The following is a 27761-nucleotide window of genomic DNA, read 5'->3' on the forward strand; positions in this document are numbered from 1 at the left end:
GCATCTCATGCCGAGAAGGGGCTCAAAGGTGCTTGCAGGGCTGAGGGTCCGGTGTGTGCAGAGGCTCCAGGGCCTGTGAAATCACTGTGTTAGGCTTAGTTAGTTGCCACTCAGCATTGGAATCTTCTTCCTGGACCAGGGATCGAACCTGTGTCCCCGGCATTGGCAGGTGGATTCTTAATCACTGGACCACCATGAAAGTGCAGGAGCTGGTGTCTTTAGTGGGTACAGATTCCACAGTGCTTTCTCCTCTTCCTTGCAACTCCAGGAAGTAGACAGGAGTCATTAATCATGACCGCCAGTCTACTACTGATCAGGAACCCATAACTCGAACGGTTGGGTCTTGCCCAGGCTCAGGGGAGAGCTGCTGGAACTTGCATGCAGGTCTCTAGGCCCCCCGTCCCAGGCTTTTGCTCCCTGGGTCATGCACGGGCCTTGCCCTGGGGCTCCCCCAGCTAGCCTGGGTCTCTGTGCCTCGCTCCCTCTGCCATGGGATCTGCAGGCCCCAGAGTGACCTGTGTAGGGGGTGGGACCACTCACTATGTCACCCTCCCTCATGAAAGTTCTGCCCAAGTTTCTGAAAACGGTGCTCCCTAGGGCTGGAAAAGCATGGTCAAGACCCCTCATTGCTGGTTCCCCAGGAAACTCCTGTGGTCGCTCTGGGGAACAACATGACTCTGTGGCAAGAACCATAGAAATGCTGATTCCAGGGGGCCCCGGGCCCCCAGCTCCTGGGCACGTGACTGCAGAAAATGATTTATTTCAAGCCCCAAGCCTTATCATGCATGAGAGATGTTCAGCCCTGTCTACGGTGGAGGAAAATTGGCACAAACATAAATGTCTGACCTGAGGGGAAATGTCAGCAGTTGGGTGACCAGGAAATGCAGAATCATGGGAAAATACTGGTGGCAGCAGCGTCCAGTGGAAAACAATTAAAAAGGAAAGTCCAGTCACGGTTATAGCAAAGCAGATAAACAAGGTGCCTCTGCAGGGGAAAGTCCTCCAGAAAAGCCAGTGGCCAGACTGAGGGCCTGTGAGGGCTGTTGTGTTTTCAGATGGAACAACTAGCGGCGGGGTGGGGTGGGGCGAGCCTCGGGGGGAGCGGAGCCTGAGGACCCGGCAGTGACCAGAGGGCCCAATGGCAGGCAGGCAGGCTGGCCCGGAATGTGGGTCAGCGGCGCCCAGGCACGCCAACCACGCACTCTGCATCCGACCAGATGTGGCCGAGATGCTCGAGGAGCCGGCCTTGTGCACAGGGCGCCGTCAAAGGTCAGTCCGTTCACTCAACAAGCCCCTGTTGAGTACCTACTGTGTGCCGGCAGTGTTCTAGGCGCTGGGCCCACAGGACTGAAAAAACACACCGGTCCCTGCCCTCATGGGACCGTTCTAGAGAGGGAGAATATAGTGACTTCTCTCCCAACACGTGCCAGGTGGGTCCTCCCTGCTGCCCAGGACCACACAGCCAGCTCCAGGCCCCGCGGGCTCTTTCGCTGGCCTGTCTTCAGCTCCTCTCGCCTCAGCACAGCCCTCACTCACGAGTGTCGTTCTCTGGGGTGCCACCCTGCACGGAAACTTCAGAGGATTCCAGCCTTTGTGTGTCCTTGGGGACCGTCGCTGCCCCCAGGTTTTGTTTCTCTCGAGTGTCGTCTGGAAGAAATGAACTGAGGCAGGGTCTTGTCACGGCTGTCACCAGGCCCTGCCTGCCCTGCCGGAGCCCCGCCAAGGCCTCCTTCACAGCCTGGTGCCGGCACCTTGCTGGACGCAGCCAGGAAGCCACGGAGGGGGAGACCCAGCTCTGTCATCCCCAGAAACTGGACGTGGGCCGGTAGCTACGATTTAGAATCTACGTGCTCTCCTGTGGGCCGCCCAGCTGGGCTCGCTTAGTGTAGTAAGAGAAATCACCACTGCTATTATGTGCCAGGCCTCCCAACAACCCTCTCGGGAGGCCTTGTTCCCATTTTAGAGATGAGAAGAGTGAGGCCCAGCATTGATCAGTCATTTGCCAAAAGTTACAGCTAGGTTCAGAGTCAGGCTTCAGAGCTGCACCTTCAAAGTGCCCTCTCCGCCTCCCCCAGCTGGCACGTGGGGCACCTGTTCGTCATTGTCTTTGGTCCTCTTGCTAGTTCTGTGGCATCTGTCCCCCGTGGCATGGGAGCGTGGCCACCTGGCACATTGGACAAGGCAGGCGTGTGACTCGGACACCTGACTTCTCACCCTGGGCCTGCCCATGACTTGTGCGTGACCTTGAACTCTTCTCTTCCCCTTTCTGGACGTGATGGGACTTGCCGTCTCCCAGGACCTCTGACTTCACATTCTCAGACGAGGCCAGCAGACAGGGAAGAGGGGGGTGTTTCAGGTTCCCAGGGGCTGCTGTTTCAGCTCTTAGCAGAGCACAACCCACCACCTAACTAAAAAAAGCTTCCTTTCCAACTCCCATCCAGAAATACAATGACAGATAAAGAAGTAGCCTTTTTCGGGGGAGCAGAAACAGCCTCCTGGGCTCCAGTGCTGGCTGATAGGAAGAGTCTTTATACTATTTGGGGGAGAAGAGCTGGCACTGTTGGGATTTTCCCGGGGTTGGGGGCGGGGGGCAGCTGCAGGGACTGCTGCTGTCACTGTCCCTCCCGTGGGACGGGGCTGACGTGTCTCGTGCCACCAAGACGCCTCCCACTCAGGTGACCTCTGAGTCCACAGGCTAGACCAATGTCAGCATCCTCCTCTCCAAGGCTGGGTCAGTGTGTGCGCCCGGGCGGCGCCGTGTCCTCAAGCAGGGCCTCTGCAGCGGCCGTTCTGTCTGCCACGAGTACGCGTGCCCCAGATGCCCGGCCTGCCTGCTCGTCTTCCAGTGTCTTGGCTCCACAAGGCACTTCCTGGGCGCACCCCACCTCCACTGGCACCCCCTCGCGAGCCCCAGGTCACCCGCCGCCCCCGTCGGGCTGTCCGTTTTGCTCCTCCGTCTGGCTGCGGCCTGGTCCCTGCACCTGGAGCGTGGGCTCCTCGAGGCAGCGTGGCTCGTGTTCCTTCACTGCTGGATCTCGGGCTCCTAGGATGCAACATATTTTTTTTGTTGTTGTCGTTGGTGACTGGTGGTTGAAAAACCAAAATAGGAACAGTAGTAGTTTCTAATTTACTGTGATCTCACAGGCGTTGCAGGATGGTTTTAGCTACAAGCTGCCAGAAATTGAGGCAAGCTACAGTCATCATGGTCTACAGTCCTTGAGTCTAGAGTTGGGATAAGCCCCGGGCGTGGAGCAGCCGGCAGCCCAGCGAGGGACATGGGTCCCTTCCAGCCTCTGCCCTGTGGGGCTCAGGACTGCCTTCCCTCAAGCCTGGCCCATTGGGGGGGGGTGACCGAGCTTGAACTGTGGGCCTTTCAGGCAGCGTGACCTGGATGGTCTCCAGTCCTGGGCCCACCCTGGAGAGGGTGCAGGGTCGGCAGCTGGTCATGCCTGCTGCTCAGGGTGTGGTCAGCCAGCTTTAAGTTAGGATAAAGGAAGAAGAATGCGACACTGCGCGTGGCCCCTCTTTCTTGATGCACTCGGTCGTTTGACATCTCTGCTGGGTCCTGCTACCACCCAGGGTACCACTTCTGACGCCAGAGCCCGAGACTCCAGAAAGGTGGGGGTGTCTGGTCTAATGCTCACTGTGGCCCGCTCATTAGGAATATCTCGTCTCTGCATTTCACCGGGACCCCAAACATCTCTGGGGGAACACTGCCCTCGTCCTTCTCTGATTCACCTGAGACTTGGCAGGGGCGGTGGTGGGGGACGGGACTCTGCAGGTTTGCTGGAGAACTGAAGGAGACGCTGTACCTGTTGCATTTCTTTAGCCCAGTTTCCTGCACAGGTCAAGTGCTTGTGCTTGATGAATCTCAACTGCTGCTGCTGGGGTTTTTTCCCTTTTTTTTTGAATTGATATAATTCACGTACCATAAAATCCACCTTCTTAAAGTGTAGATACAGTTCATTAGTTTTGAATATATTCAGAAAGTTGTGCAACCATCACAACTATCTAATCCCAGAACATTTTCATCACCCCAAAAAGAAATGGACCCGCCTGCAGTCACTCCCCATTCCACCTGCCCCCCAGGACTTGGCAACCACCCGTCTCCTTTCCATCTCAATGGAGCTGCCTGTTCTGAACATTTCAGATAAATGAAGTCATATATTCTGTGGCTTTTCTAACTGGCTTCCTTCAATTCAGCATGATGTTTTCAAGATTCATCTATGTTGTAGCACGCATGCGAACTTCATTCCTTTTTATGCCTGAATAATATTCCATTGTGTGGCTATATCACCTCTTGTTTACCGGCTCATCAGTTGATGGACATTTGGGTTGCTGCCACTTTCTGGCTGTTATGAATAACACTGCTGTGAATATTCCTGGACAGGCTTTTGTGTGGACGTGTGTTTCCGTCCCCTTGGAAACACCTAGGTGTGGACCGCTGGGTCACACTGGGACTGTGTTTAACTGTGTGAAGAACTGCCAGAGCGTTTCTCAGAGGAGCTGGACCATTTCACGTGCCCACCAGCAAGTGTCAGGACACTCGTTATTGTCTGTCTGATTTGGTTGTAGCCAGCCTCACACGTGTGGTTTTAATCTTCGTTTCTCTGATGCTTCATGATGTTGAGCACTCCTCCCTGTGTTTACTGGCCATTTGTGTGTCTTGTTTTGAGAACTGTCCATTTTGGGCCCTTTGCCCGTTTTTAACTTGGGTTACTGGTCTTGTTTATTGTTTGGTTGTTAATAGTTCTTCATGTATTTTGGATACTAGACTCTTACCAGATATATGATTTGCAAATATTCCCCCCCATTCTTTGGGTTGTCTTTTCTTGATAGTATCCTTTGAAGAACAGAGGTTTTAAATTTTGACAATGTCAAATATGTCCATTTTTATTTCGATTGCTTGTGCTTCTGGTGTCTAAGAAACCATGTCTAATCCAAGGTCATAAAGACCTACACCTGTGTGTTCTTCCAAACGTTTTATTGTTTTAGCTGAAATGCTTTCGCTACATCTATTGCTAGGATTGTGTGAGTTTAGTCCTTTTATTCTGTTAATAGGAGCAGGCACTTTTCTGCTAGGGAGGCTATGGTCAGTAGCCTGAACTTGGGATCCAGCTGCCTGGGGATAAGCCCCCCAACTGCACCTCTTACTCAACCGTGTGACCTTGGACAGGGAACTTCCCCTCTCTGTGCCTCATTCCCCGTATCTGTAAAATGGGGGTGACAGCACCTCCTTATGGGGCTCTCGTGAGGGTAAATGATTGTTTTGCAGACTACATGGAACAGTGTCTGCCATGTAAACAAGTGGGGTTTCTTGACTGTTGGTCATTAGCCATGACATTAGGTGGAAAGCTTTGATGGCCTGGGGTGGGGAGGGCATTGAAAGCGAATCTATAGTAAAAGTCTAGACAGTGTACTAAAAAGCAGAGACATCACTTTGCCAACAAAGGTTCATATAGTCAAAGCTATGGTTTTTCCAGTAGTCATGTATGGATGTGAGAGTTGGACCATAAAGGAGGCTGAGCACTGAAGAATTGATGCTTTTGAACTGTGGTGCTGGAGAAGACTTGAGAGTCCCTTAGACAGCAAGGAGATCCAACCAGTCCATCCTAAAGGAAGTCAACCCCGACTGTTCATTGAAAGGACTGATGCTGAAGCTGAAGCTCCAATACTTTGGCCACCTGATGTGAAGAGCTGATTCATTGGAAAAGATCCTGATGCTGGGAAAGATTGAGAGCAAGAGGAGAAGGGAGCGAGAAAGGATGAGATTGTTACATGGCATCCCTGACTCAATGGACATGAATTTGAGCAAACTCTGGGAAATGGTGAAGGACAGGGAAGCCTGGTGTGCTGCAGTCCATGGGGTTGCAAAGAGTCATACATGACTTAGTGACTGAACAACAAATGATAAAAGCCAGGCAGATTATTCACCTGCTCCAAAAAAATCTGGAAGCTCTTAACAGGAGCCCGTCTGTTTGCCTCCAGGGATCTCTGAGTCTTCCCGTGGGAGGGCTGGGGCCAGGATGGGTCCCCTGCCAGACCAGGTGGGTGCTGCGGCACGCCCGCCCGCTGCCACACCCTTTAGTTTGTTTGGCCTGGAGTCTCACACCCCGTTAGGGCCTGGCTGGAGGGGCTACAGCAGGAAGTCTTTGCACAGACCACCGCCTCCCTCCATGGCCTGCCAGCCCCTCACCAGTGTTTCCACCCCAGCTCTGACTCTGGGCAGGGGGTGCAGAAATGGGGCCCCATTTAGATAACGGCTTACAGCTGAGAGCCAGGACACCCCACCCGCTCGCTCCCTCCCTTGGTGCTCTGATTTCCCTGGTTTCTCTCTTCCTGACCTGCCATGTGAGCCCGGCTCCTTGTCCTCCCCTGGATGTGACTGTCCAGTGACCTTGGGCAAGGACTGCCTCTGTTGCAGCCTCTGTCTGTGAGGAATATGAATGCTCCAAGCAGAGGGCCTGCCTCGCCGCCCACCAGGGCTCCTCCCTCCCTGGGTCCCCGAGAAACTCTGCCCACCCCAGCATCTGCCATCACTCTGAGCCTGTTTGGACTTTGGACTTTGCTGGTGGGGGGTGAGGAGGGAAATGAAAGCACTTTTAATATACCCTGTGTAATTCTTGGCACTTGCTTTTTATGAGATATGTGAAGCTGGATCTTACCTTGGTTTTAATGTTTTAATGTACTGACCTCCTAGCCAGCCAAGTAGCTAGAAGCTGTTGGAGACAAGCTGCTTTATTGTTTGCTTTTGGTTTGGTTTCCAAGTTTGTGGGTGTGTGTGGAGGGGAGTCATCCCCATCCCACTAACGCTCAGCCTTTCCCGGCCCCTGTGCCCAGAAATACAGGGAGGTCTTACCTCCTGAGAAGCCGGTGCCCTGACTGGAGATGGAGGTAGACAAAGTAGTAATAACAAGCTAGTGGTGCAATTCAGCAATCCGCAGAGAGATTCAGAATGCATTTGGTTTCCCCATGAATGATTTTTTCTGCCTTCACTTGATCTCCAGGATCATCCTGACAAACAGCACACCCAGCTTCCAGAGCTTTTCAGAAAACCGAACATGCCAGGAACCCACTTTTTGGGTGTACAGAGAAGGCCGGCAGCCCCCTGAGACTGAGGACTTAGCAAAGCCGAGGCAGGGGGGCTGGGTGGGGGCTGGGCAGGGCTGGAGTCTGGCAGCCAGAGGAGGTCGGGAGTGTGTGCCTGACTGTGGCCCATCCACGTGACGGCGGTGGCAGAAGCCCCTCTGTTAGGCATGAGAGGCTCCAGTAGAGGGGTCCCTGTGTGACAGTGAGCCCCTCTTTAATCCCTACCCCTCCTCAGCGACTCCTCCACGCCCCCCACCCTGTCCCCATAGGATTATTTGCAGACTTCAGATGTGATGTATGCAAAGCCTTCAGCAGTGTGGGCCTCAGGCTAAGAGCTGAAGGGCTGGCGTCATCCTCCGATGATCAATCACTAAACCAGTACCTTGTATGGAGGGGCGTCGTCACTGCCCATGGAAAGTGTTCATAGTTGATTGAGTGCAAATTCGAGTCACAAAACAGCATCCCGATGTCAAGTGCTGTGTGTGTGCACGTCATAAGCCCAAGTGCGGGCTGAGGAGGTGGGATTGAGTCAGAGCCTGCCTGGGTCTCGTTTTCACTTTTCTTTGATCTTCAGGCTTTGCCGTTATCAGGCCGGTCCTTACGGGAATGCTATTGACAATAGTTAATGACTGTGCCCTCGTTCCCGGGGCACGTGTGAGCGTGTGTGTCTGCACGCCCACGGGTGACTTCAGGGTGTGGGCTGCTGGATGAGGCGGGCAGGGGTGCTGAGGGGCCCCGTGGAGCAGGCAGTGCTGACGCGGGCTCCTCCTCCATCCCCAGACGACAGGATCTGCTCTCCGCCCTTCATGGAGCTCACGAGCCTGTGCGGGGACGACACCATGCGACTCCTGGAGGAGAACGGCCTGGCCTTCCCGTTCAGTGAGCACCCGAACCCCTGGGGGTGGAGGGAGGCCTCAGCCATCCGGGGAGGGCACAGCCCCGGTCCCTGGGTCCCTGGGTGGTAAGGGCCTGGCCTGATGGTGACCATCTGGCGCCCCTGAGGGCAGATGCTGGCCCTGGTGAAGTCAGCCTGTCTCCCCCAGCTCCCCATGACCCCCCTCCCCACCCCAGGGGCCGCAGGAGGTTTTGAGAGTTTCTCTCCGTATCTGCCAGGCTGGGCTTTGTAGGTGAGTAACCTTGCTAACTCCTGTTTTTCTCTCCCCCACCCACAGTTTGCAAAACCAGAGTGGCTCATGGCACCAACTCTCACGAGGTGAGTGGAGGAGTTGATGACTTGACAGCCCTGTCCCCCTCCAGCCCCCCCGCTTCCCTGCCCCTGCCTCCCCACCTCCACCGCCATCCTTTCAGCTCACAGTGTCTCTCTGGGAGCTTGACAGCCCTGCTGCTGGGTCCCACCGCACCTGCTGGTGGCTTGGTACCCCATCTCCACCTGCACCTTGGGCCTCTCCTCTGCCCAAGGCTGGGATGGGCGTGCCTGTCCCCTTTGAGCCCATGCGAGCCACACCACCATCTGACCTTCCTCTGGCCCGTCAGCGTCGGTCACTTCCTGCTCTGGGCCGGGCACAGGCCTGGCCGCCCTCCTGCAAAGATCCCGTCACTGCCCACAAGTCTGCAGGTCCTGCTGAATCGGGGAAGGGGGTGGGAGGAGGAAGGGGCACCCTTCTCTGTGTGTGCACTGCTGTGCACGTGATCCCCCCCCACCTCGTGTTCATTCTTGTACTCAGCCAGTGACCGTTCACCTTGGGTGCTGAGGGAAGGATGCCTGAGATGAGAGCGCTGCCCCAGTGGGGAAAACGGGGTCCCAGAGGCAGAGAGCGCCAGCAGGCGTGTTGTGGGAGGCCAGGCGGAAGAGGCCTTCTGGGGGCAAGAGGAGCCGGTGGCCAGGCAGGGGCTCAGCTGGGTCTGTCACCATCTTGGGGAATCACGTCTGGGACGTTGCCTCCAGGGGCACAGCCCAGCCTGGTGACCCCCTCATGAGCTGCGTGGGAGGACACCCTGGGTGTTAGAGGTTTGACCCTCCTGGAAAGCCCTGTGGGCAAGCCTGTCCTGGGCAGCCCCACCATCAGAAGTGCTCCCCCACGACCTCATGACTAAACGTGGCCAAGCCCAGCAGCGGCACCCTGTAGATTTAGGTAGTGTCTTTGTCCCTGGTGCGTACCTATGGGGAAATGTCTCTAAACAGATGATGTGTCCGCGTGGTGTGGAATATGTTGTGATGAAGCTGAGGGGTCCCACTGCTTGCGGGCGGGAAGGTGGGGGCAGGAAATCCCGGCCTGCGGCGGAGGTCAGCTGTCTCCTGAGGTCTGGAGCCCTCGTGGAGCCTCCCCGTCTGGGTCTGCCTGGGCTCCATGCCTGGGGTGTGCTCCTGGGCCAGACCCGGGGGTGGGGGGACCGGAAGGCTTCAGAGCAGCCAGACCACGGCCCTGGAACTCACGGTCCCCTCACCAGCACCGGACCCCCGACCTTCCACCTGACCCATTACACCACCGAACCGTTCCTCTGCTGGTCAGCGCCTTGGGGTTTTTCAGGACAGAAGGGCGACTGCAGTCAGGAGTGTGAGTAGACCATTCAGACGCAGAGCAGGTCAGCCTGCTGGGAGGGAGCTGCTTCTGCTGTGGACACATCAGCTTTAGAGTCACTCCCGCCTGGGACCAGATCTGGCTGTGTGCGCTGCCCGCTGCGTGACTGTGGGCAGGTGACCCAGCCTCTCTGAGTTTCTGTCCCACACTTGTCACTGGCGGTATGACGGCTGATGTGGAGGGTGAGGGAGGTGCCCGTACTGCTGTGCTGCTGTGGGCTCTGGGCCAGGGAACATTTGATACGTTGTAGTGGCTTCCCCGGTGGCTCAGTAGTAAAGAATCCGCCTGCCATGCAGGAGACATGAGTTCCATCCCTGCTTAGGGAAGATCTCCTGGAGGAGGAAATGGCAGCCCACTCCAGTACTCTTGCCTGAAAAAATCCCATGGACAGAGGAGCCTGGCAGGCTACAGTCCAAGAGTCACACATGACTGAAGCGACTGAAGAGGTGTAGCCAGTTGCCCTGCAGCGTGCTGGGTCATTGCAGAAGGGGCAAGGGTTCTGGGTTGAGGTGACCTGCTTCCTCCGGGAGAGTCTTGACTCCTTGGGGTCAGCTTGACTTAAGGTGTTTCACCCCTCAGTCCAGCTCTCCGGACTTTGGCTCGTAGATGTACACATGTGTGCCATGGCCCCTCTTCCCCTTCCTCATCCCTGGGGCTCCCCAACCCACTGTGTGCTGTTTCTGGGAGGGGTTCCTCTGGTGGGCGTCAAGAACAGAGCTCCAAGATTGGGGTCTGGAGTGTCGCAGGTTCCCGGGGGGGCTTCTGTGCTCCAGGCCACCTGCCTTCTGGGAGGCTGATTGCATCAGAGGAGTGCCTCCTCTGGTGGGGTGCCCTCCATGGCATGAGCCCAGGGGGGCCAGGCTCCATCCCACCTCAGGGGTGCCTGGGGATGTTGAGTGCAGTGAGGACGGAGGACACCTCTGTGTACATGGTTAGCTTTACGCAGGAAAGGGGGCTTTCTGATTGGGGTCCTCACCCGGACCCCAGCCTGCTGAGCCTTGCTTCTGATTCCTCAGTCCCTAGCTCAGTCACCCAAAATCAGGACTTGTTTGTTTTTATTTTATGTTTATGATTTGATTTCTTGTTTTGGTGTAAGCCCTTGAGTTTGTTCCACAGTGAAATACCACCCCTCCTTAAAAAAAAATTGAGCCAAAAGCACAGAGGACCCCCCAAAGCTACCCCATGAGGCTGATGCTGTTTTATAGCTGATGAAAATGGAGTTTAAACAGGGCTTATGCAGCAAGTGCCAGGGGTGGGACTTGAACTCATGTCTGGCTCTGTTACTTTAATCGGCAGGTTAAGGAGCTATTCACTGTGGTATGTACGTGCGCACGCGTGCACACACACACACACATGCACACACATGCACACTTGTTTCCCTATGGTATATACATACACATTTGTTTCACATTTGTGGTATACACACACATGCACATTTTGTTTCCCCATGTGGCCTGGGTCTCTACCTCTGCCCCACCCAGCTGGGCCCCAGATACATTGGGGTGGTGCTCTGTGATGGTTCGTTGAGAGACGACAGCTAGTGTGGGCAGCCAGCTGTCCAGCCCTGTTATCCCCTCCCTGGGCAGGAGCCCTGGGCAGCTGATGGCTCCTTTCTGTGGCCCTGAGGACTGGAAGGAACATTCATCAGGGCCCCAGCACTGGCTGCTGGCTCTGGTGGGCCCTGGGCAGACCCAGCCTCAGCCAACGCGGGGAGGTTTTTTCCAGTCGCCCCCTCCACCCCGCCCCGCTTCCCGCCTCGACTTCTGTCCCCTGCCAGGTCCTCCTTTTGGAGGCCTTTGTCCCCAGAGGAGTCAGGACCCAGGAGTGGAATGTTCCCATTCCGTAAGCACTTGTGTGTAAAGTGTATAACGTGGCGGGGCTGGGGGCTGCTGGACCCCATCCCTTTCTGGGCTCTGTCACTTGCCAGCAGCCTCTAAGTGCCTCAGGGCCTCAGTTTGCTCATCTGTAAAAGGGGCATGATGTCCGTGCCCAGCTCGGGTCAGGGTGTGAGAATGACACCAGGTGACTCAGGTGAAGTGGTCACACCAGGGCCAGGCGTGTCATGAGTTCTCAAGAGGCAGCCGTTGTCATTGTACAGGCTTTGAACGCAAGGCCTCCCAATTCCTGATCCCTTGTCCTCCACTCCTTGCCCCCACCCCCTTGGTGCCCCACCTCCCACCGCCAAAGTCCTTGTAGAGGAACCTCTACAAAGAGGTCCTAAGGGGTGAGTAGTACACAACCCCAGGGGGGCCCGTTCCATGGGTACACTGTGAGTAGTGAGACTGTGCAGTGCGCAACCAGCTCAACCCTACATGGCAGGCCTGACAGTGCAGGATTTCCAACCCCCCCGCAGCAGCAGTGGATGGATACCCAGGTGTTCTGCTCGAGGCCCACCCCACTCACTCTGGCTTGAGACTCTTCCTGGGGAGGCCTCGTGCCACCGGGCCAGGGATGGCCCTTGGTGGCAGTGCTCGGGACAGTGATAAGGCTGAGGAGGTGGTAAGACGCTGACCAAGCCCTTGGCCCCCTGTCTCCCCAGATGGCCATCGTGTTCAACCAGGAGGGCCTGAGCGCCATCCAGCCGCCCTGCGTGGTCCAGAATTTCATCAACCACAACGCTGTCCTGTACAAGGTGTTTGTGGTTGGCGAGTCCTACACTGTGGTCCAGAGGCCCTCGCTGAAGAACTTCTCCGCGGGCACGTCAGGTAAGTGGGCCTCACACTGTCACGGATGCCCGCGCTCAGGGGCGTGGCTAGGACACGGCACCGGCCGCCTGTCCTTCGGCACTGACCCTGGTCACCCCAGGTTGTTTCTGGAGGGAGGAGAGGTGATCTGAAGGTTGGCAGAGTTGTGTCCAGTAGGTGAAGAGGTCTTGGAGCATGAGTGGGAAACCCCTGTCCCAACCAGGTCCGCCGAAAGGGCTCCGTGCATCTCAGCTACCATAAACTCCGGGAAGAACTTGAAAGCTTTCTGCACCCAGGCTGCTTCCCGGGGCCCGTCGTGATAAGGAGGATTACCAAGAACATGCTGGACTGGGTGATGGGCTTTTCACGGAAGCCAGGAAGGGAGGGGCCCCTGGTATTTTGAGGGCCAGAGCGCTGGCTGCTTTATCGTGGCTCCTTTTTCCAACTGGGAAACACTGAGTCAGCTGCTGCCTCTGCAGCCCCTGAGGTGGACGCGAGCTCTGTTAGGAGTTACGCTCGGGGCACAGGACTTGCCAGCTGTGGGGCCCCAGGTGGGTCAGGAGTGGACTCAGGGGTGAGGACCATGTCGGTGAGCATGTTCTGGACCAGTGAATGATGGCCCTAAGGGTCCCTCAGCTGTCACACGGTGGTGGCATTTGCGGGGAGCTGCCCCATCTGAGGGTGTCCTCCCGGGAGGCTGAGGGGCTCCAGGCCCTCAGCTTTTCTTCAGCTGCTCTCCAGCTCCCGGTGACCCTTGGCTATCGCAAAAACTGACACTTAAGACAAGGGTTTGGTGTTATCGGGGCTGCTCAAAAGATTGCTTTAGTGGTTCTGGAGGCTTCTTCAAGGTCAGTTCCAGGAGTCTTTGGGACAGGGGCAGTGTCTCTGGAATACGCATGGTGTCCCCTCAGCTGGAGGACGTGGGTCGCCCTGGCCTGGCTTGGTCTCACTCGTGGTGCGTTTCTCTCTGCACGGGAAACCCGCCATCAGCAGACGCAGTGCCAGGCCGCTGAGCAGACAGACGTGTCCGCCTAAAATCCCGGGACTGCCTGTCACCGTCCACTCCTCGTGGCTGCAAGCCACTCCTCTTGGACCAAGTCCAGCTGTTCCCGTCCTCTCTCAGCCATTCTTCCCGTTAACACAGCCCAGAGAGCAGACACTTTGGAAACGTGTGTCTCTCTCCCCTGACCTTCTGAGTGCCGGGCGGCCCACCCTCCCGGGCGGGACTGGTCCACATACCACTCCCTGCCGCCACCCACTGGGGTGATGGAGTGACTGGCGGTGGGGGACCAATGTCGGGAAGGGTCTTTTTGTATGTGACTGTATGTTAGCAAGAAACATTCTTAGCAGTTGTGGGCAGGGTAAGGCCAGTATTTTTTAATCCTCTCTATATTGTTTCCTGGTATTTAAGAATATGTTTAAATCTACAGCAAATGTATTAAGGGAAGAAAAAGTATACCTTATACAGTCATGTTCCTTTTTTCTTGTTTTACCCTAAATCACTCCATCTCTTAAAGAAACATACCACCTGGTTCCCTTCCTTTCCACACAACAATTGTCCCACCCTTTCCCCTGGTTGCAAAGGGCTGGCTAGTTTCCATCTGGGAACCACCAGTGGCAGGGCGTGGGCTCTATGTCCCGTCTCAGGACAAGGGCTCCACATCTGTTTCTTCTTGTGGCCATTCTGGTTGCGAGTTTACTGTAATATGCAGGCTGCTTGCTCAGTCGTGTCCGACTCTTTGTGACCCTATGGGTTGTAGCCAGGCTCCTCTGTCCAAGGGATTTCCTAGGCAAGAATATTGGAGTGGGTTGCCATTTCCCTGTCCAGGGATCTTCCTGACCCAGGGATCAAACCTGCATCTCCTGTGACTTCTGCATTGCAGGCTGGTTCTTTACCACTGAGCCCCCGGGAAAGCCCAAATGTGTTGACCGGGACTGAGCAGATAGTGGACAAACACAGGGCTGATGGAGGAGTGTTTATTATGCTCAGGGAAGCTGAGTGACTTTCCATGTGTCCATCCCTCCTTCCCCAAAGCTGTTTCCGTGGCCACTGTCTTCAGGGCATCAGGCAGTCTGCTGGCCTGGGTTTTGTCCTTTTCACACGTGTGTGCTCTTAACAGATGAAAAGCACAGCGTGACAGTGGCCCTTTAAACTGGACCAGTTGAGCAGGGGGCTTTGGGCCTCTGGCTGTTTCAGCCTCCTCCCATCTCTCTGGTCCCTGCAGTCCTGCATGGCAAGCCCTCCAGGCTCCCCTGTCCACACAGGGAGGTGGGGGCTCCTTGAGTGGGATTCTTTTGACCTGCAGTGATTATGAGGACCCACCTCCCCCTCCACAGTTGCTGTGTTCTTTTGGTTTTCCGGTGTCCTTTTGGTTTGCACCTGTCAGCACCTCTGAAGTCAGGAGTGTCTTAATAGCCAACGTCTTGCGGTTGCCTTGGCTGGAACCAAAGTTATTTTACGGAGAGGGTTGAGGCTGGCCTGTGGCAACCCCTGGCTCCGCCCCCCTCCCCCTCCCCCTCCCCTCAATACAGTGGGAGAAATATTTCCATTTCTTTTCCCCTGCAGACACAGCGCCTTTGTTGTCTCTGCATCCTGGGCCTTTTTTCCCTTAGGGGTATGTACATAAAGAAATGATACCAATGACGACATAGGGCAGGGGTCAACAGGCTTTTTTGCTGGAAAAGTCCAGAATAAGTATTTCTAGCTCCGTCATAATTAACGTTGCCTAAGAGCCCCTGCAGACAACATGTAAGTGAATGGGCGGGGCTGCGTTCCAATAAACCTCTATTTACAGTTGCAGATGGCGGGGCCAGATCTGGTGATCTTGCATCACTGAGAGCCCTGTGGGTGTAACAGAGGCCTTATTACCCTTGAACTTGCCACGTGCCCAGCCCTGTGCCGGGGCTAGGATCCAGAGGGCACTGGATAGTCAGCCAGGTGTCCTGCCCTCGTGTGCTCAGATTCTAGTGGGAGAAACTGCACAGGGAAGTCATGAAAGGATGAACTGTGCACAGATGAGGGGCCCCAGAGGAAGCGGGGGGTCCTGGGACACCGCTGGGTGAGGGGACCACTCGAACAGGGCAGCTGGGGCCAGAGGTCTGGGAGGAGACGCGGACCACTGTCTGTAGCGCTGTGACATGCTGCCCACCCCCTCCCCCAAGAAGACATGTGAAGATGAAGCAAATGAAGCTAAGAAGGTGTGGCCGCAGTTCACAGCTGCACTACAGAGTCACGGGGATATTTGGGGGCTAAACGTGTGCCCTGCTCTTCCTCTTTTGAACCTGTTTTCCTCATCTGTAAATTGGGCACAAACACACCCATATTCCTCTTTTTTATTGTCTCCCGTCTCCTGTGGGCATTCATGGTGGTTCTTCACTGGGCTCCATGTGTCTTGTGGGACTAGCCCGGGAATAGAGAAGGGACGAGCTCCCCCCGTCTAGGGTGCTCCTGTGATCAAGGTACAAGGGCCCTGCCAGGTTTATCAGCAGGGGATCTTGAAGCTGCCCAAGAAGCTGGTGCCAGGGGATGCTCCAATCCTGCCTGACCTGTCTTGGCTTCCACAACCTTCCTGGATCACCAATTGGCTGAAAGCTGCTCCCTCTCCATCTGGGCCTGCTCAAGCTGCACGTGGGGAGGGTTCTGAGCGAAGGGCAGCTCCCATCGCCCTGCTGAACAGTCCTCTGGCTAGAGCCCCCAGGTCAGAGTTAGCCAGGAGGAGAAACAAGTCGCCTTTGAAATGGGCCACACTTTGGATCTTGCCCCAAGAAGCTGCCGGGTGACATGGTCTGTCCAGTTCAATGGGCGCTGGGTACACCCCTCTGAGCACCCAGTTCTTTCCCTTCCTTGCATAGCTAAGCATCCACATTGTTCTCTGTGGCTTCTCAGCCTCCCTGAACTTGGCTGTGTCCACTTGCCCTGGGTGGCCTTTCTCTCCCCAGGCCTACTCTGCCACATGGGCCATTGCCCTTGGGTCCCACTGGTTGGGTGGGAGGTGCCCTGAGCTCAGCGGGGCCAGGCTGGGCTACAGGATGAGAACGTGGGCAGTGCCTGCAGAGTCTGGAAGGCCCACCCCAGCTGCTCAAGCCCTGCTCTGACCTCTGGCCCACGGGGCTTGCTACCCCCGAAGGCTCAGTCTTCTTGCTTGTCGGCGCGCAAGAGTAGAGGTCAGTGGGGCTGCTTGGCACAAGTCCCGCAGGGTGTTTATTTTCCCCAGGCTCCTCCCCAGGACCGTCTCTCGTGCCCCCCGTCTGGACTGGCTCTGGTCGGAGCGGTAGGAGGACTGTCGGGCACACCGGGGCGGCAAGGGGCCTGCGTGCCCCGCTAGCGGGAAAGACGCCAGGTACATCTCAGCGCCTGCCTGCTTGGCCTCCGCCCGAATCACTTCCTCATGCATGATTGTTGCGGCGCTGTAACCCTGGAGCTGCCGGGGGTGGGGGGGTGGGGAACATTGGCAATCAGAGCAGGTGCCCCCGTGGTTCAGCCCCCGGCACACAGCGGTGCCCGGCGGGGCCCTTCCTGTCCTGAGTTTCAGGGCTGAGCAATGTGTCCTGGGGGACGGGAGCCACAACACCTCACCCAGAAGGACTAAAGCAGAGGCTGCCGGGCCACGTGGGGGCTCGTGGCCTGTGTCCTTCTCGGGGTGAGGGGGGGTGGGGTCCTAGTGTGATGAGGGTCTTTACCAGATCTCTCAATCCTGAGGCTCCTGGTTTTGTGATCCATGCATTTGCATACTTCCAAGTACTGGAGAGCATGTTTCTGACCAACGGACGTGCCTTTCCTCTGCAGGGCATGAATGAACAAACCGACTGCTCATCACTCTAATAATCTTGGGATTGAGATTATTAATCTGCCTCTCCATGGGACTGAGGGGGCCTGGGGGCAGTGGGAGCTGGGAGAGATGGTGTGGGAAGATGTGGAGGGTACTTCAGGCGGCTGTGCCCATTTCCAAAGCCAGACAGAAATTATTCTCTATGCTTTCTTGGATGGATCCTACAAAAGCCCATGTTCTGATTTCCTATTTTTTTTCCCCTAAATAACTGGGAAACAGCAGAACCCTTTGTGTTTTAAACATTCACGTGCCCCGTGGCAGCCTAAATGTGCCTGAAAAGGCATTCCATGGGCAGAACCAGGAGGGGTTGGGGATGCGGGATGAAGTGGCATCAGTTGACCTCTTTCCTCTGGGCCTTTGATGTTCCCATATGCAGCATTTCCCCTTTCTCACTCAGCCCCGCTTTCTGGTGCCACGTTCATTAGACACGCTGGACACACTTTGGGGAAGGGGCCTAGGTATCGGGTAAACCAGGTATGAGATGAGAGTGGAGGGGAGGTAGGCTCGTCAAGCCATTCATGTTTATATGGGAAGAAAAATTGAAACAGGAGCCCCGACTCGGCGTGTGTCCCTCCATGGTGTCGTGTCTCTCTGGGGTGGGAGGGAGCCCAGGTGGCTGCTGCCGGACCCTGAGCCCTGTGGCCGGGTGGTGCTGCCCCCTGGTGTCTGGTGGTGGAATCGCCGTCTCTGCCTGGAGCTTCTAACTCTGGCTCCTTCCCGTCTTTGCTTTTCAGACCGCGAGTCCATCTTCTTCAACAGCCACAACGTGTCGAAGCCAGAGTCCTCGTCGGTCCTGACCGCGGTATGTCCCTCCCGCCGAGCCTGGGGGTGGGGTGACGTTGGCTCCCCAGCAGGGCAGGGTGGCAGGACCTTCCCCGCCAGGCCGGGGACCCCAGGGAGGGGTTCCAGAGACCGCCTCTTCCTTGCTCGCTTTGCGCCTCCATGGCAACGGCCATCACAGCCAGGCCCGTTCACCATTTGGTTACTCAGGTGGATGGTTGTCTAACTTCTCCCACGTGAGGAAATCCCCCAGTTGTGAGGAATTTGAAGACCTGCTTTCTAAGCTGCCTTTTCCTGGTTTACTAAAAAAAGGAGGCAAGAAACAGCACCACCTCAGTTTTCCTTTTTTCTTTCCTTGTCCATGGGAGTCCAGTAAGCGTTTGTGGAGCTCCTGCTGTGTACTTCTGCGGCTGCTGGGGTGGCTCACGGTGGGGAGTGGGCTCGGGGCTGCTGTTCAGTCAGTGGGCATCAGGCTCCATCCTTCGGCCCGAAACAGCCTTGCAGGGGTGGACAGACGTCCCTGCTTTCCCGAGGGGAGAGCTGTGCTCAACCAGGTTAAATAACTTGTCTAAACCCACAGGGCTCTCACGCAGGGACAGAGATGAGAGCTGACCCCAGATTAGTCTGATTCCAAAGCTGGGTCTTGCAGGAATTTAGGGTTTCTTACCTCCCTGGCACTCGCCGAGCAGTTAGAAATCAGTGCTGTGGCACGCCCTGCTGTTCCGCCGTGTCTCCAGAGCCCGTGGCCTCTGTTGCCCCTGCCTCTGAACCGAGCCTTCTGCCAGGTCTCCAGCTCCCGTATGCCAGAGCCCTCCTGGCCGTTCTGGGAGGGTTCAGCCATGTCCCCTCTGCAGCGGACCCCCACCTCCGGGCTTCATTCCCCTCCGTTCCAGGCTAGGGCCTGTGCTTGCCCACGACCCGCTGTCTCCCGACCCAGGCCGCCGGTCCCATTTCTCGTTTGTTCCTGGTTCCTTTGAGGAGCCGGCCATTTGCCGAGGGTTCAACGGAGCCCAGGCACGGCAGGGACCTGGAGTGAGCACCAGCCTCCCTCGGGATGTTGACAGACATAACCCGGGAACAAGTTCTGTGGTCAGGGACGCTTGGAGAACAACCAGATTCTAAAGAGAACTCCTCGGCACCTGGCCATGCACATTGTAAGACTGAGATAGGTGTTCTGTGCTAGGGAATGTTCTGGTCTCATGAAGGCTCAGAAATCTCAGAGCGTCCCTGCGAGGCTCCCAGACCTTATTTGGCGAGTGACTCTCGGAGGGGGTCCGCATTCCATGACCTTAAGGAGAAGGTGTCCCTGCCGCCCCCCCCCCGGCACAGTGTGGCTCTTGTCACCACTGGGCTGTTAACAGAGGCCAGAGGGTCACCGTGAGGGCTGGAAGCAAAGTCACCTTCCCGGTTTATCACCTGCCTGTGACTCAGCCCATGTCTCCATCTGCTACATGGGAAAGGTCAGCCTGCAGACATCGCAAGACTGTCTCTCCACCGCCCAGCCCTGCCCTTCCCCTCAGCTCATGACTGCTGTGCGGGGGTCCTCCAGGGCTGGTAACACATAAACAAGGAACGGGAAAGGCAGTCGGCCGTCCCCTTTCCATTCGGGATGTCAGGCCCTCCTGCACAGCCACGTCCGTTCCCAGGTGCAGGTGTCCAGACGAGCCTTTAGCATCCTCCCACCCATGGGGTCCCTCCAGTCCCCATCGTGGCCTCGTGCAGGTGCAGGGAGCCCTGCCTCCCTCCCTGGTCGGATGCCCCCGAGAGTGGACGCCGCTCCCAGCTGACTGGCAGGCCCCCACACCAGGACCGGGTATTAGTTGAGTGCGACACTGAACGAGACGGCCCGGAATCAGAAGCTCCACAGCCTTCCAGCTGTGTGGCGAGTCGAGTCGTCCCTCTGAGCCTCAGTGTCCCCACCCTGCCCCTCGAATGGTCCTGGGACTCCGGGGGTCCCTAGATGAAGCGCCCACAACCGTGTCAGGCGCTCAGTAGGTGCTCGGTCTGTCAGTGACGGAGGGGCCCGGGGGTTCACCTCAGCACCTCCATCGCCACCTCTTTGCAGACAGGCAGAGGGCTGCAGAAGGATGTCTGAGGTCCCTTCGCTGAGCTGAGAAAGCGCTTTTATAAACAGCGGGTCACGAGGCTTTGTGACAGAGCAGCAGCCATGGGTCCCCTTGCCGCCGGGCCGGCGCCGCGGGCCTGACTCAGGAGCTTTGTGGATCCTCGCCACAGTCCCTTGGTGGCAGTGTTTTTAGTATTCCGTTTCCCGACGCGAGAAAGCAGGGCCCGGCGGGGCCCATTACAGCTCATGGCACACGGCGGAGACTGGGCAGTGCCGGGCGTCCCCCGGGGCTGCGGGACCAGTGGCCGAGCTGCTGAGCCCGCACCGCTGGGTGTGAGTGGGAGGCGGGCACGGGGTGGGCTCAGCAGGTGCCAAGTGGACAAGTACCCATCCCAGCCAGGCTGACGCTGCCCCCCAGACAGTGGCTCCCCAGGGTGGGACGCCGAGGCAGCGGGGCCATGGGCAGGGGGGCCCTGCCTGCAGAGCATCACGGTGCCCAGGGGTGGGCTCCCTGCTCTGTGCGTGTCTGGAAGCTCCCCATCGGCCACTTGGCTTCCTGTGCCGGGGGTGAGGGCCACGTGTCCTGCGGGTGCTGCCCGGGCTCTGTCCCAGCCCGGCTGACCCAGCCTCACTTCTTTTTTCTAAATCCAGGTGAAAGTCACATAACATACAATTGTTTGTGGGTTTTTTTAAAATATTTACTTGGCTGCATCAGATCTTCATTGCAGGATGTGGAATCTAGTTCCCTGACAAGGGATCACACCTGGGCTCCCTGAAATTGGGAGCATGGAGTCTTAACCACTGGACCGCCAGGAAAGTTTTCTCTGATTAGTTATTTTAGCATGAACAATTCAGTGGTATTAAGTACATTCACAGTGTTGTACAACCACCACCTCTGTCTTGTTCCAGAGAACATTTTCATTTTGGGCATTTTCATCACCCGAAAGAGAATCCTGTACCCACTAAGCAGTCCTCCTCACTGCCCACTCCTGGCCCCTGACAACTACTAATCTGCTTTTCATCTCTATGGATTTACCTCTTCTGGACTTTTCATTTTAAGGGAATCATGCAGTAGGTGACCTACTGCGTCCAGCTTTTTTCACCTGGCCTAATATTTTCAAGGTTCATCCACACTGTAGCAAAGGGTGGCAGAACAGTATTCCATTGTCTGGGTAACCCATTCCGTTTATCCAGTCATCTGTTGATAGTCATTGGGGTTGTTGCTGCCTTTTGCCTGTTGCGAATAATGCAGCTCTGAACATTGGCATACAAGTTACACATCTGGGGTAGAACTGCTGGGCCACGTGATAATTCTCCATTTAACTTTTTGACCCAACTTTTTTTTTTATTTCTGCTGGATCAGCCCCTGTGCTTCCCCTTTGACCCCATCCCAGCAACCTTAGGACTCTGGTATCTACTGAGCACCACGCGTGAGCCCTATTCTGGCTGACTTAGGGGTGACACGCTGCCATCTGTGCCCTAAAATGCAGGTGGGGCAGCTCCTGCAGCCAGACCTGTGCTGTCCCCACTGCTTAAATGACCTTGTGACTCCTCCCAGCTGTCTGGGGTAGAGGCCTCGATGGCCCAGATTGGCAGATGAGCAGACCGAGGTGCAGAGAAGCCAAGTACTTCTCTCTAAGACTGCAGAACTAGGAAGTCATGGTCCGGATTCAAATCCAGAGCCGTCTGCTCCAGTCCTTCCCAGGGTGATGTGCTGCTTCCTTCCAGGGGCCAAGCTTGAGCCTATGAAGACTTGCCTGCCCCAGGCCAGCTGTGATTAGAGCAGAACATGAGTGGCGTCACGGTGGTGTCCCGGGGCCAGCTCCCCGGCCCTGTGGAAGCATCGCCAAAAGCTGAGCTCAGACCCAGCAGCTGGGCAGGAGTGGCCGAGTAGACTCTGGGGAAGCTTACTGAGCATGGGGAGTTAGGGTGGAAACACCAAGGTTAGCAACTTGTCTGGAAGGGGAGAATGACAAGGAGCCCTGTGTCCAAACCTCCCCCCACCCAGTACCAGCCAGTAAATGAAGGCTGGTCCACAGAACCTACCGCCTCACAGCCTTGAGGCTCTGACAATGATGGGCCAGTGCGGTGATGCTGACAAAAACTCCCCCTGCTGCCCACATCCTCCCCGACTTTTCCAGCCGCTCCCAACTCTGTTCTGTGGGTGGTTGCCTTGCACTTTTGCTTCCACCGTGCTCTCACCTGGGTCCCTTGGCCCAGCCACTCCAGTCTTCCCCTCTTCAGGGTGCAGCTCTTAGGTGCCCTGATCCCCATGGGGTCACAGCAGACTCTCCTCCTTCCTTCCTGCTAAGAACCTTGTCTTTTACAGGCTCAGTGTGTGTGCGCTAAGTCACTTCAGTCGTGTCTGACTCTTTGTGACCCCATGGACCGTAGCCCACCAGGCTCCTCTGTCCATGGGGATTCTCCAGGCAAGCATACTGGAGTGGGTTGCCATGCCCTCCTCCAGGGGATCTTCCCAACCCTGGGATCAAACACATGTCTCTCATGTCTCCTGCATTGGCAGGTGGGTTCTTTACCACTAGTGCCACCTGGGAAGCCCATGGCTTTTGCAGGCTAAATAAGTGAAGTCGCTCAGTCATGTCCAACTCTTTGCGACCCCATGGACTGTAGCCCACCAGGCTCCTCAGTCCATGGGATTTTCCATGGGCTAAATACCTGGGTCCAAATGCAACCCTAAGCTGTGTGGCTATGAATCAGCCCTGACCTTGAGCGTCAGCGCCTCTTCTGTGTAAAATGCTGGTAATGACGCTCACCTGCCCGCTGGGCATGAGGACTAGAGGTCACAGATGCCATGCCTGCCCAGCCCGTGGCAGGACTTGGAAATGGCCATCCTTGGGCTGATCCTAGAGGGTCTGTCCTGCCTATTGCCTGGAGGTAAGAGCCGGCCTCGTGGCGCCGCAGTGGGGGTCTCTATGGTTTAGTATCGCGTCTCCCTGCCCGAGGTCTGACTCCCGTGTGTCTGTGTGTCGTGTATGTGTGTTGGCAGCTGGACAAGATTGAGGGCGTGTTCGAGCGGCCGAGTGACGAGGTCATCCGGGAGCTGTCCCGGGCCCTGCGGCAGGCACTGGGCGTGTCTCTCTTCGGGATCGACATCATCATCAACAACCAGACGGGGCAGCATGCTGTCATCGACATCAACGCCTTCCCCGGTGAGCCGCAGGGCCGGGGGCTGCCTTCACCTGCCTGGAGGCTGGTGGCCGTGGGTGGGTGACGGGGCAGGAGAGCAGGCCTGACCACTCCATCCCTCACTGTCTGGGGCCTGGGGTCAGAGCAGCACCCGCTAAGCCTTTGCCCACCTGCCAGCAGATATTCAGGGCTCACAGTGGGCCCGCTCCTGAATGTGTGTCCTTTACCCCGCTTCTCCTGACCCAAAGAGTCGGATACGACTGAGCGACTGAACTCTCCTGACCCTGTGCCATCAGCAGTAGCCTTTCTTGGCCAAATCTCAGCTGACCTCTCAGGCCCTTGTAGATTTACTTAAAGAGCTGAGAGGATTCTGGAGGGAATACAAAGCCCAGTTTCCACGAAAGGAGGGAGGGAGAAACTGTCCCAGGTCACACTGCAGGGTGGTGGCAAGGCCTTGCTCCTTCTCCGCCCTGAGCCACTGTGTGGGGGACACACTCAGATCTGGCCGGCTGGGGGGCCTGCTCCATGCTGTCTGCTGCAGCCCTAAGGCGGGAAGCACGTGCCAGGCCCTCTGGGCCTGCTGGCATGACCAGGCTCTGCCCAGCACCCCTCAGATCCCCACTCAGCGATGGCTCCGTAGGAGACATCACAGAGACCCCTCAGCGGGACTGTTAGCCACAGTGATGACTGTGGGGTGGGGGGCAGTCCTGGGCTGGGCTCCTTCACCGAGACGTGTGCTGAGGCTGGGCGGCTCCCTGTCCTTACAGCAGGTCAGGGACAGAGTGACACTTGGCACCCCCTCAGCCTGGAGCAGCTTGGGCAGGTACTTCTCAGCGGTCGTCCCTGTCTCGAGACCTCGGCTCTCACCTGTGTCAAGCACCCGCCCTGGAGGTAGAGCAGCAGCCCTGCTCAGTGGCCAAGAAGACAGGAAGCCATTCCTGCGCGTGAGAGCCTGGCTTGCCGGAGGAGAATGCTCCCCTGGGTTTGCAGGGGCCAAGAGCCCCTGTGCGTGGGGAGTGCTCACGGGCCACTAGGTTGGGTGCTTGATGTGTGTCCCCTGCATGGAGGGCACGCGGGTCGGGCCCAGCCAGCCCCGCTGTTCACAGCCAGGGAAGCCCAGGCTTGGAGGAGGCCCCTGGCTCCCTCAGCCACGCGGTTTATCCAGGGCCCGCTGCGTGTCCCAGCTGCTGCAGACACTGGGGTGGCGTGCGCACAGCGGCTGGGGTCCTGCCCTCGGAGGACAGGGGCTCCTCTGGGAAGCAGGCATGGGGGCAGGGCCTGGCAGGGAGGGAGGGAGCCACGCAAGGGCCTGCAGAGGGGCCCTGTGGCCCGAGGCTTCCTGTGCAGTGGGGAGGCCAGAGGCCAGAGGGGAGCCCAGCACATGGCCATTCTCTCTGAGCAAGATGGGGCGGCCATCTGAGGGCTGTGCTTGTGATCAGAAGTTGAGACCCTGTGGGACAGTGGCCTGTTTCTCGGTAGTCACCCTCGGCGCAGCCTGGAGGGAGAGGTAGGTTTCTGATGGATGCGGGTGAGGGAATGAGAGAGCATGAGGGAATTGGGGCTGCGTCAGGGCAACAGTTACAACAAATCGGAGGATCTAAACCAGGGAGGAGAGGGAGGGGATGAAGGCAAGAAGGTCGCCGGGTTAACAGACTTGGGGGCAGGGCAAGGCAGCACCGGGCTGTTGGGGTGGAGGTTCTAGAAGGAGGGAGAGAGAAGAACTCACAAACCACTGAGCTGTGGGTCGTGCCGCGTCCTGAGTCTGTCCACCCCGCCGGGACCTGTGCGACTCGGGCCGGGCGTCCTGGGTGTTCAGAGGAGGGACAGTGACAGTGAACTAGCATGGACAGAGGAAGCCATGAGCCCGCCCCCCCCCCGCCCCCCAACGGGCCAGGCCTGAGTGACAAGGCTGAGCCCCCCAGAGACTGTGTAAGGGCGCCTGGCCCACACGGAGGAAGGCTCCGGGGAGGGCGTGCAGCCCAGGGCCCCAGGGAGGCAGTGTCCAGGAGACGGCCGCCTGGGGCCCGGCTCTCTACCGGCTTGATTTATGAGCCTGGATCTAGGGTGCCCGTTGGTCTGGAGCCCTTCACCCTGTGCCTCGGATCGTGGGTGTCCGGCAGCGCCCCCGCCAGCCAGCCCGCATGCTGGGCAGTCGTGCCCAGCCAGCCCGCATGCTGGGCAGTCGTGCCCAGCCTGCCTGGGGACCTTTGTCCCCAGCACCTCATCTCATCCTCACAGCCACACAACGTGCAAAGGACTGTTGGGATCTCCATTTACTGACATGCATGGAGCCAGGGGGCTGGGCGCCACATCCAAGGTCACGTCCCCGTAGCAGGGCTGGGTCTGGGGGCCTGACCTGAGGCTTCGTGCTTTCTCCGCTTGAGTCGTGGGTGCAAATCCCGACTCTGTCCCCTGACAAGACGAACCTCCTGCCCAGGCAACCTCAGTGTTCGCTTGTGTGCAGTGGGAAGAACACTCCCCTCCTCGCAGGGGAGATGATGTGTGCACAGCACTCTTCACGCCTCAGCCCACCCTCCCCAGGCTGCATGGGGCTGTGCGCCAGGCCTCGTCTGGGGACGGCAGAGCCATTGCTGAGGGATCAGCTGATATTCCCTGGCGACCTGTCAGCGGGTCTCAGCTCTCCTCCCTGCTTGCATCCCGACCCTGGAAACGCAGCAGCATACCTGCTGATGGCCCCCGCGGGGCTACGGGCTACCCTGCCGATCACCCCAGCCCCAGGGCCGAGGAAGCCGCCAGGGCTAGGGTGGAGCGCCCAGCACCACGTGTGTTCACGGCACAAACGGCACCAAAGGGCCTGTCAGATCCCAGCGCTGCGTGTTGTCCTCACCTATTGTTGTTCAGTCAGTCGCTCAGTCGTGTCCGACTCTTTGTGACCCCATGGACTGCAGCATGCCAGTCTTCCCTGTCCATCACCAACTCCCGGAGCTTGCTCAAACTCACATCCATCAAGTCGGTGATGTCATCCAACCATCTCATCCTCTGTCACCCCCTTCTCCTCCCACCTTCAGTCTTTCCTAGCATCAGGGTCTTTTCCAATGAGTTGGCTCTTCCCATCAGGTGGCAAAGTACTGGAGCTTCAGCTTCAGCATCAGTCCCTCCGTTGAATATCCCCGTCTGTAGAATGGGGCCAACCCTCGGGCCCCGCTCCCCAGGACATACCCTTCCCAGGATGCCACGAGGGAGGATTGTGAAGCACGTAGCCAGGGGCAGCACTCAGCCTGGATGGACCCCAGCCGTGGACACTGTCATCCCACTCACCCTCCAGTGGGCACGTATCCACCTGCTGATGGCTCTTGGGTGTTTGGGGCTGGTTACTTAACTCTGTGCCTCCATTTCCTCATCTGTAAAATGGGGACAGAGGGTTGTGATGATTAAGTGAGACCATGTCGAGCAGAGCAAGTATGGTGCATGCCAGCTATCTTGCCCACTCTTGTTTTTACTCTGGGCACCTCTGCTTGTCCCTCTCAGCCTTGGGCTCCCTCAAAACCACAAAAACAGCAAACCGTTGTTTGCTGAACACAAAGAACGTGGACAGGGAGGCATTCCCATCCGACCGGCCCCTGGGCAGCCTTTTCTGTATGCGATAGTGCACCTGCCCGTGTCTGAACCTTCATTCCCCCCGCTGCTTGTTCGGATGGCTGTGAAGACCATCCCAGAGGCCGTGCGAGGGAGGGGTCAGTCCTTCTCAGCACCAGGCCTGGTGTCAGCGATGGGGTCACATCCAGGGGGTGGTCCCTGCAGCCCCTCCCGATGCAGGCACACCGTCCCTTTTGGGGACATGCTTCCTGTCGTGATCATTGTTCTTGCAGCTGTGTGCCCAGTTCGCATCCCTGCGAATTGATTCAGGCAGGCAGGGGGTGGGGCACCCACCCCTTGTTGAATTTCTTTTGAAGCCGTTTTCAAAAGTCAGCAAAATCCTCGCCCTAGATCTGAAACTTGCTCTGTGGGAGGCTCCGAGGACTGTTTGCTGACAATCACAATCGAGTCTGTGATGGGAAACGCAGGCCCCTGGCGGTTTCTGTTCAGGAGACCCAGGCCCGCGTGTGAGGGAGGCGGTGTCCGTGCGATGGCCTTGTCCGGGCTGCCCAATCTCTGTCCCTCGGCTTTGCAGGTCAGGATGCAGCCCTGGGGGCCTCCTTGCAGGTGCTTGGGGGAGGGGAAGTGGAACAGACTCAGTTCCAGGAGCAGATGCTGTTGATCAGGCCTCACTCATGTTCCAGCCCCTCCTGGCCCTGCCCGCAGGAGCCCCCAAACCCGAATCTTCCACTTACACACGAGGAAGCTGGGGCCAGGCCACGTGGAGATGAGAGGTGTTTGATTCAGACCTGGAGGAGTGGGCCTTCGGTCCCGCCCCCTGAGCCACATCCCCACATAAGGGCATCAAACCACAGTGCTCCGCCACGCAGTCGTGTCTGACTCTTTTGCAACCCCCTGGACTGTAGCCCACCAGGGTCCTCTGTCCACGGGATTTCCCAGGCAACAATACCGGAACGGGTTGCCATTTCCTTCTCCAGGGGATCTTCCCAACCCAGGGATCGAACTCACGTGTCTTGTGTCTCCTGCATTGGCACTTGGATTCTTGACCGCATGTGCCATCTGGGAAGCC

The 27761-nt window shown here is 57.4% G+C and overlaps 1 protein-coding gene across 4 annotated transcripts in view; it reads left to right on the forward strand.

The window, feature by feature from the left end:
• ITPK1 (inositol-tetrakisphosphate 1-kinase) overlaps positions 1-27761 on the forward strand; it is a 155343-nt gene that overhangs the window by 125179 nt on the left and 2403 nt on the right. For all 4 annotated transcript variants that reach the window (XM_043489524.1, XM_043489525.1, XM_043489523.1 and 1 more), the window contains 5 exons: positions 7870-7968; positions 8262-8302; positions 12169-12334; positions 17877-17944; positions 22995-23157. In XM_043489524.1, coding sequence (XP_043345459.1) covers positions 7870-7968; positions 8262-8302; positions 12169-12334; positions 17877-17944; positions 22995-23157 — 537 coding nt within the window. The remainder of the gene's footprint in view (positions 1-7869; positions 7969-8261; positions 8303-12168; positions 12335-17876; positions 17945-22994; positions 23158-27761) is intronic.

The sequence above is a fragment of the Cervus canadensis genome, chromosome 17 (assembly GCF_019320065.1).
Source record: "Cervus canadensis isolate Bull #8, Minnesota chromosome 17, ASM1932006v1, whole genome shotgun sequence".
Lineage (NCBI taxonomy): Eukaryota > Metazoa > Chordata > Mammalia > Artiodactyla > Cervidae > Cervus > Cervus canadensis.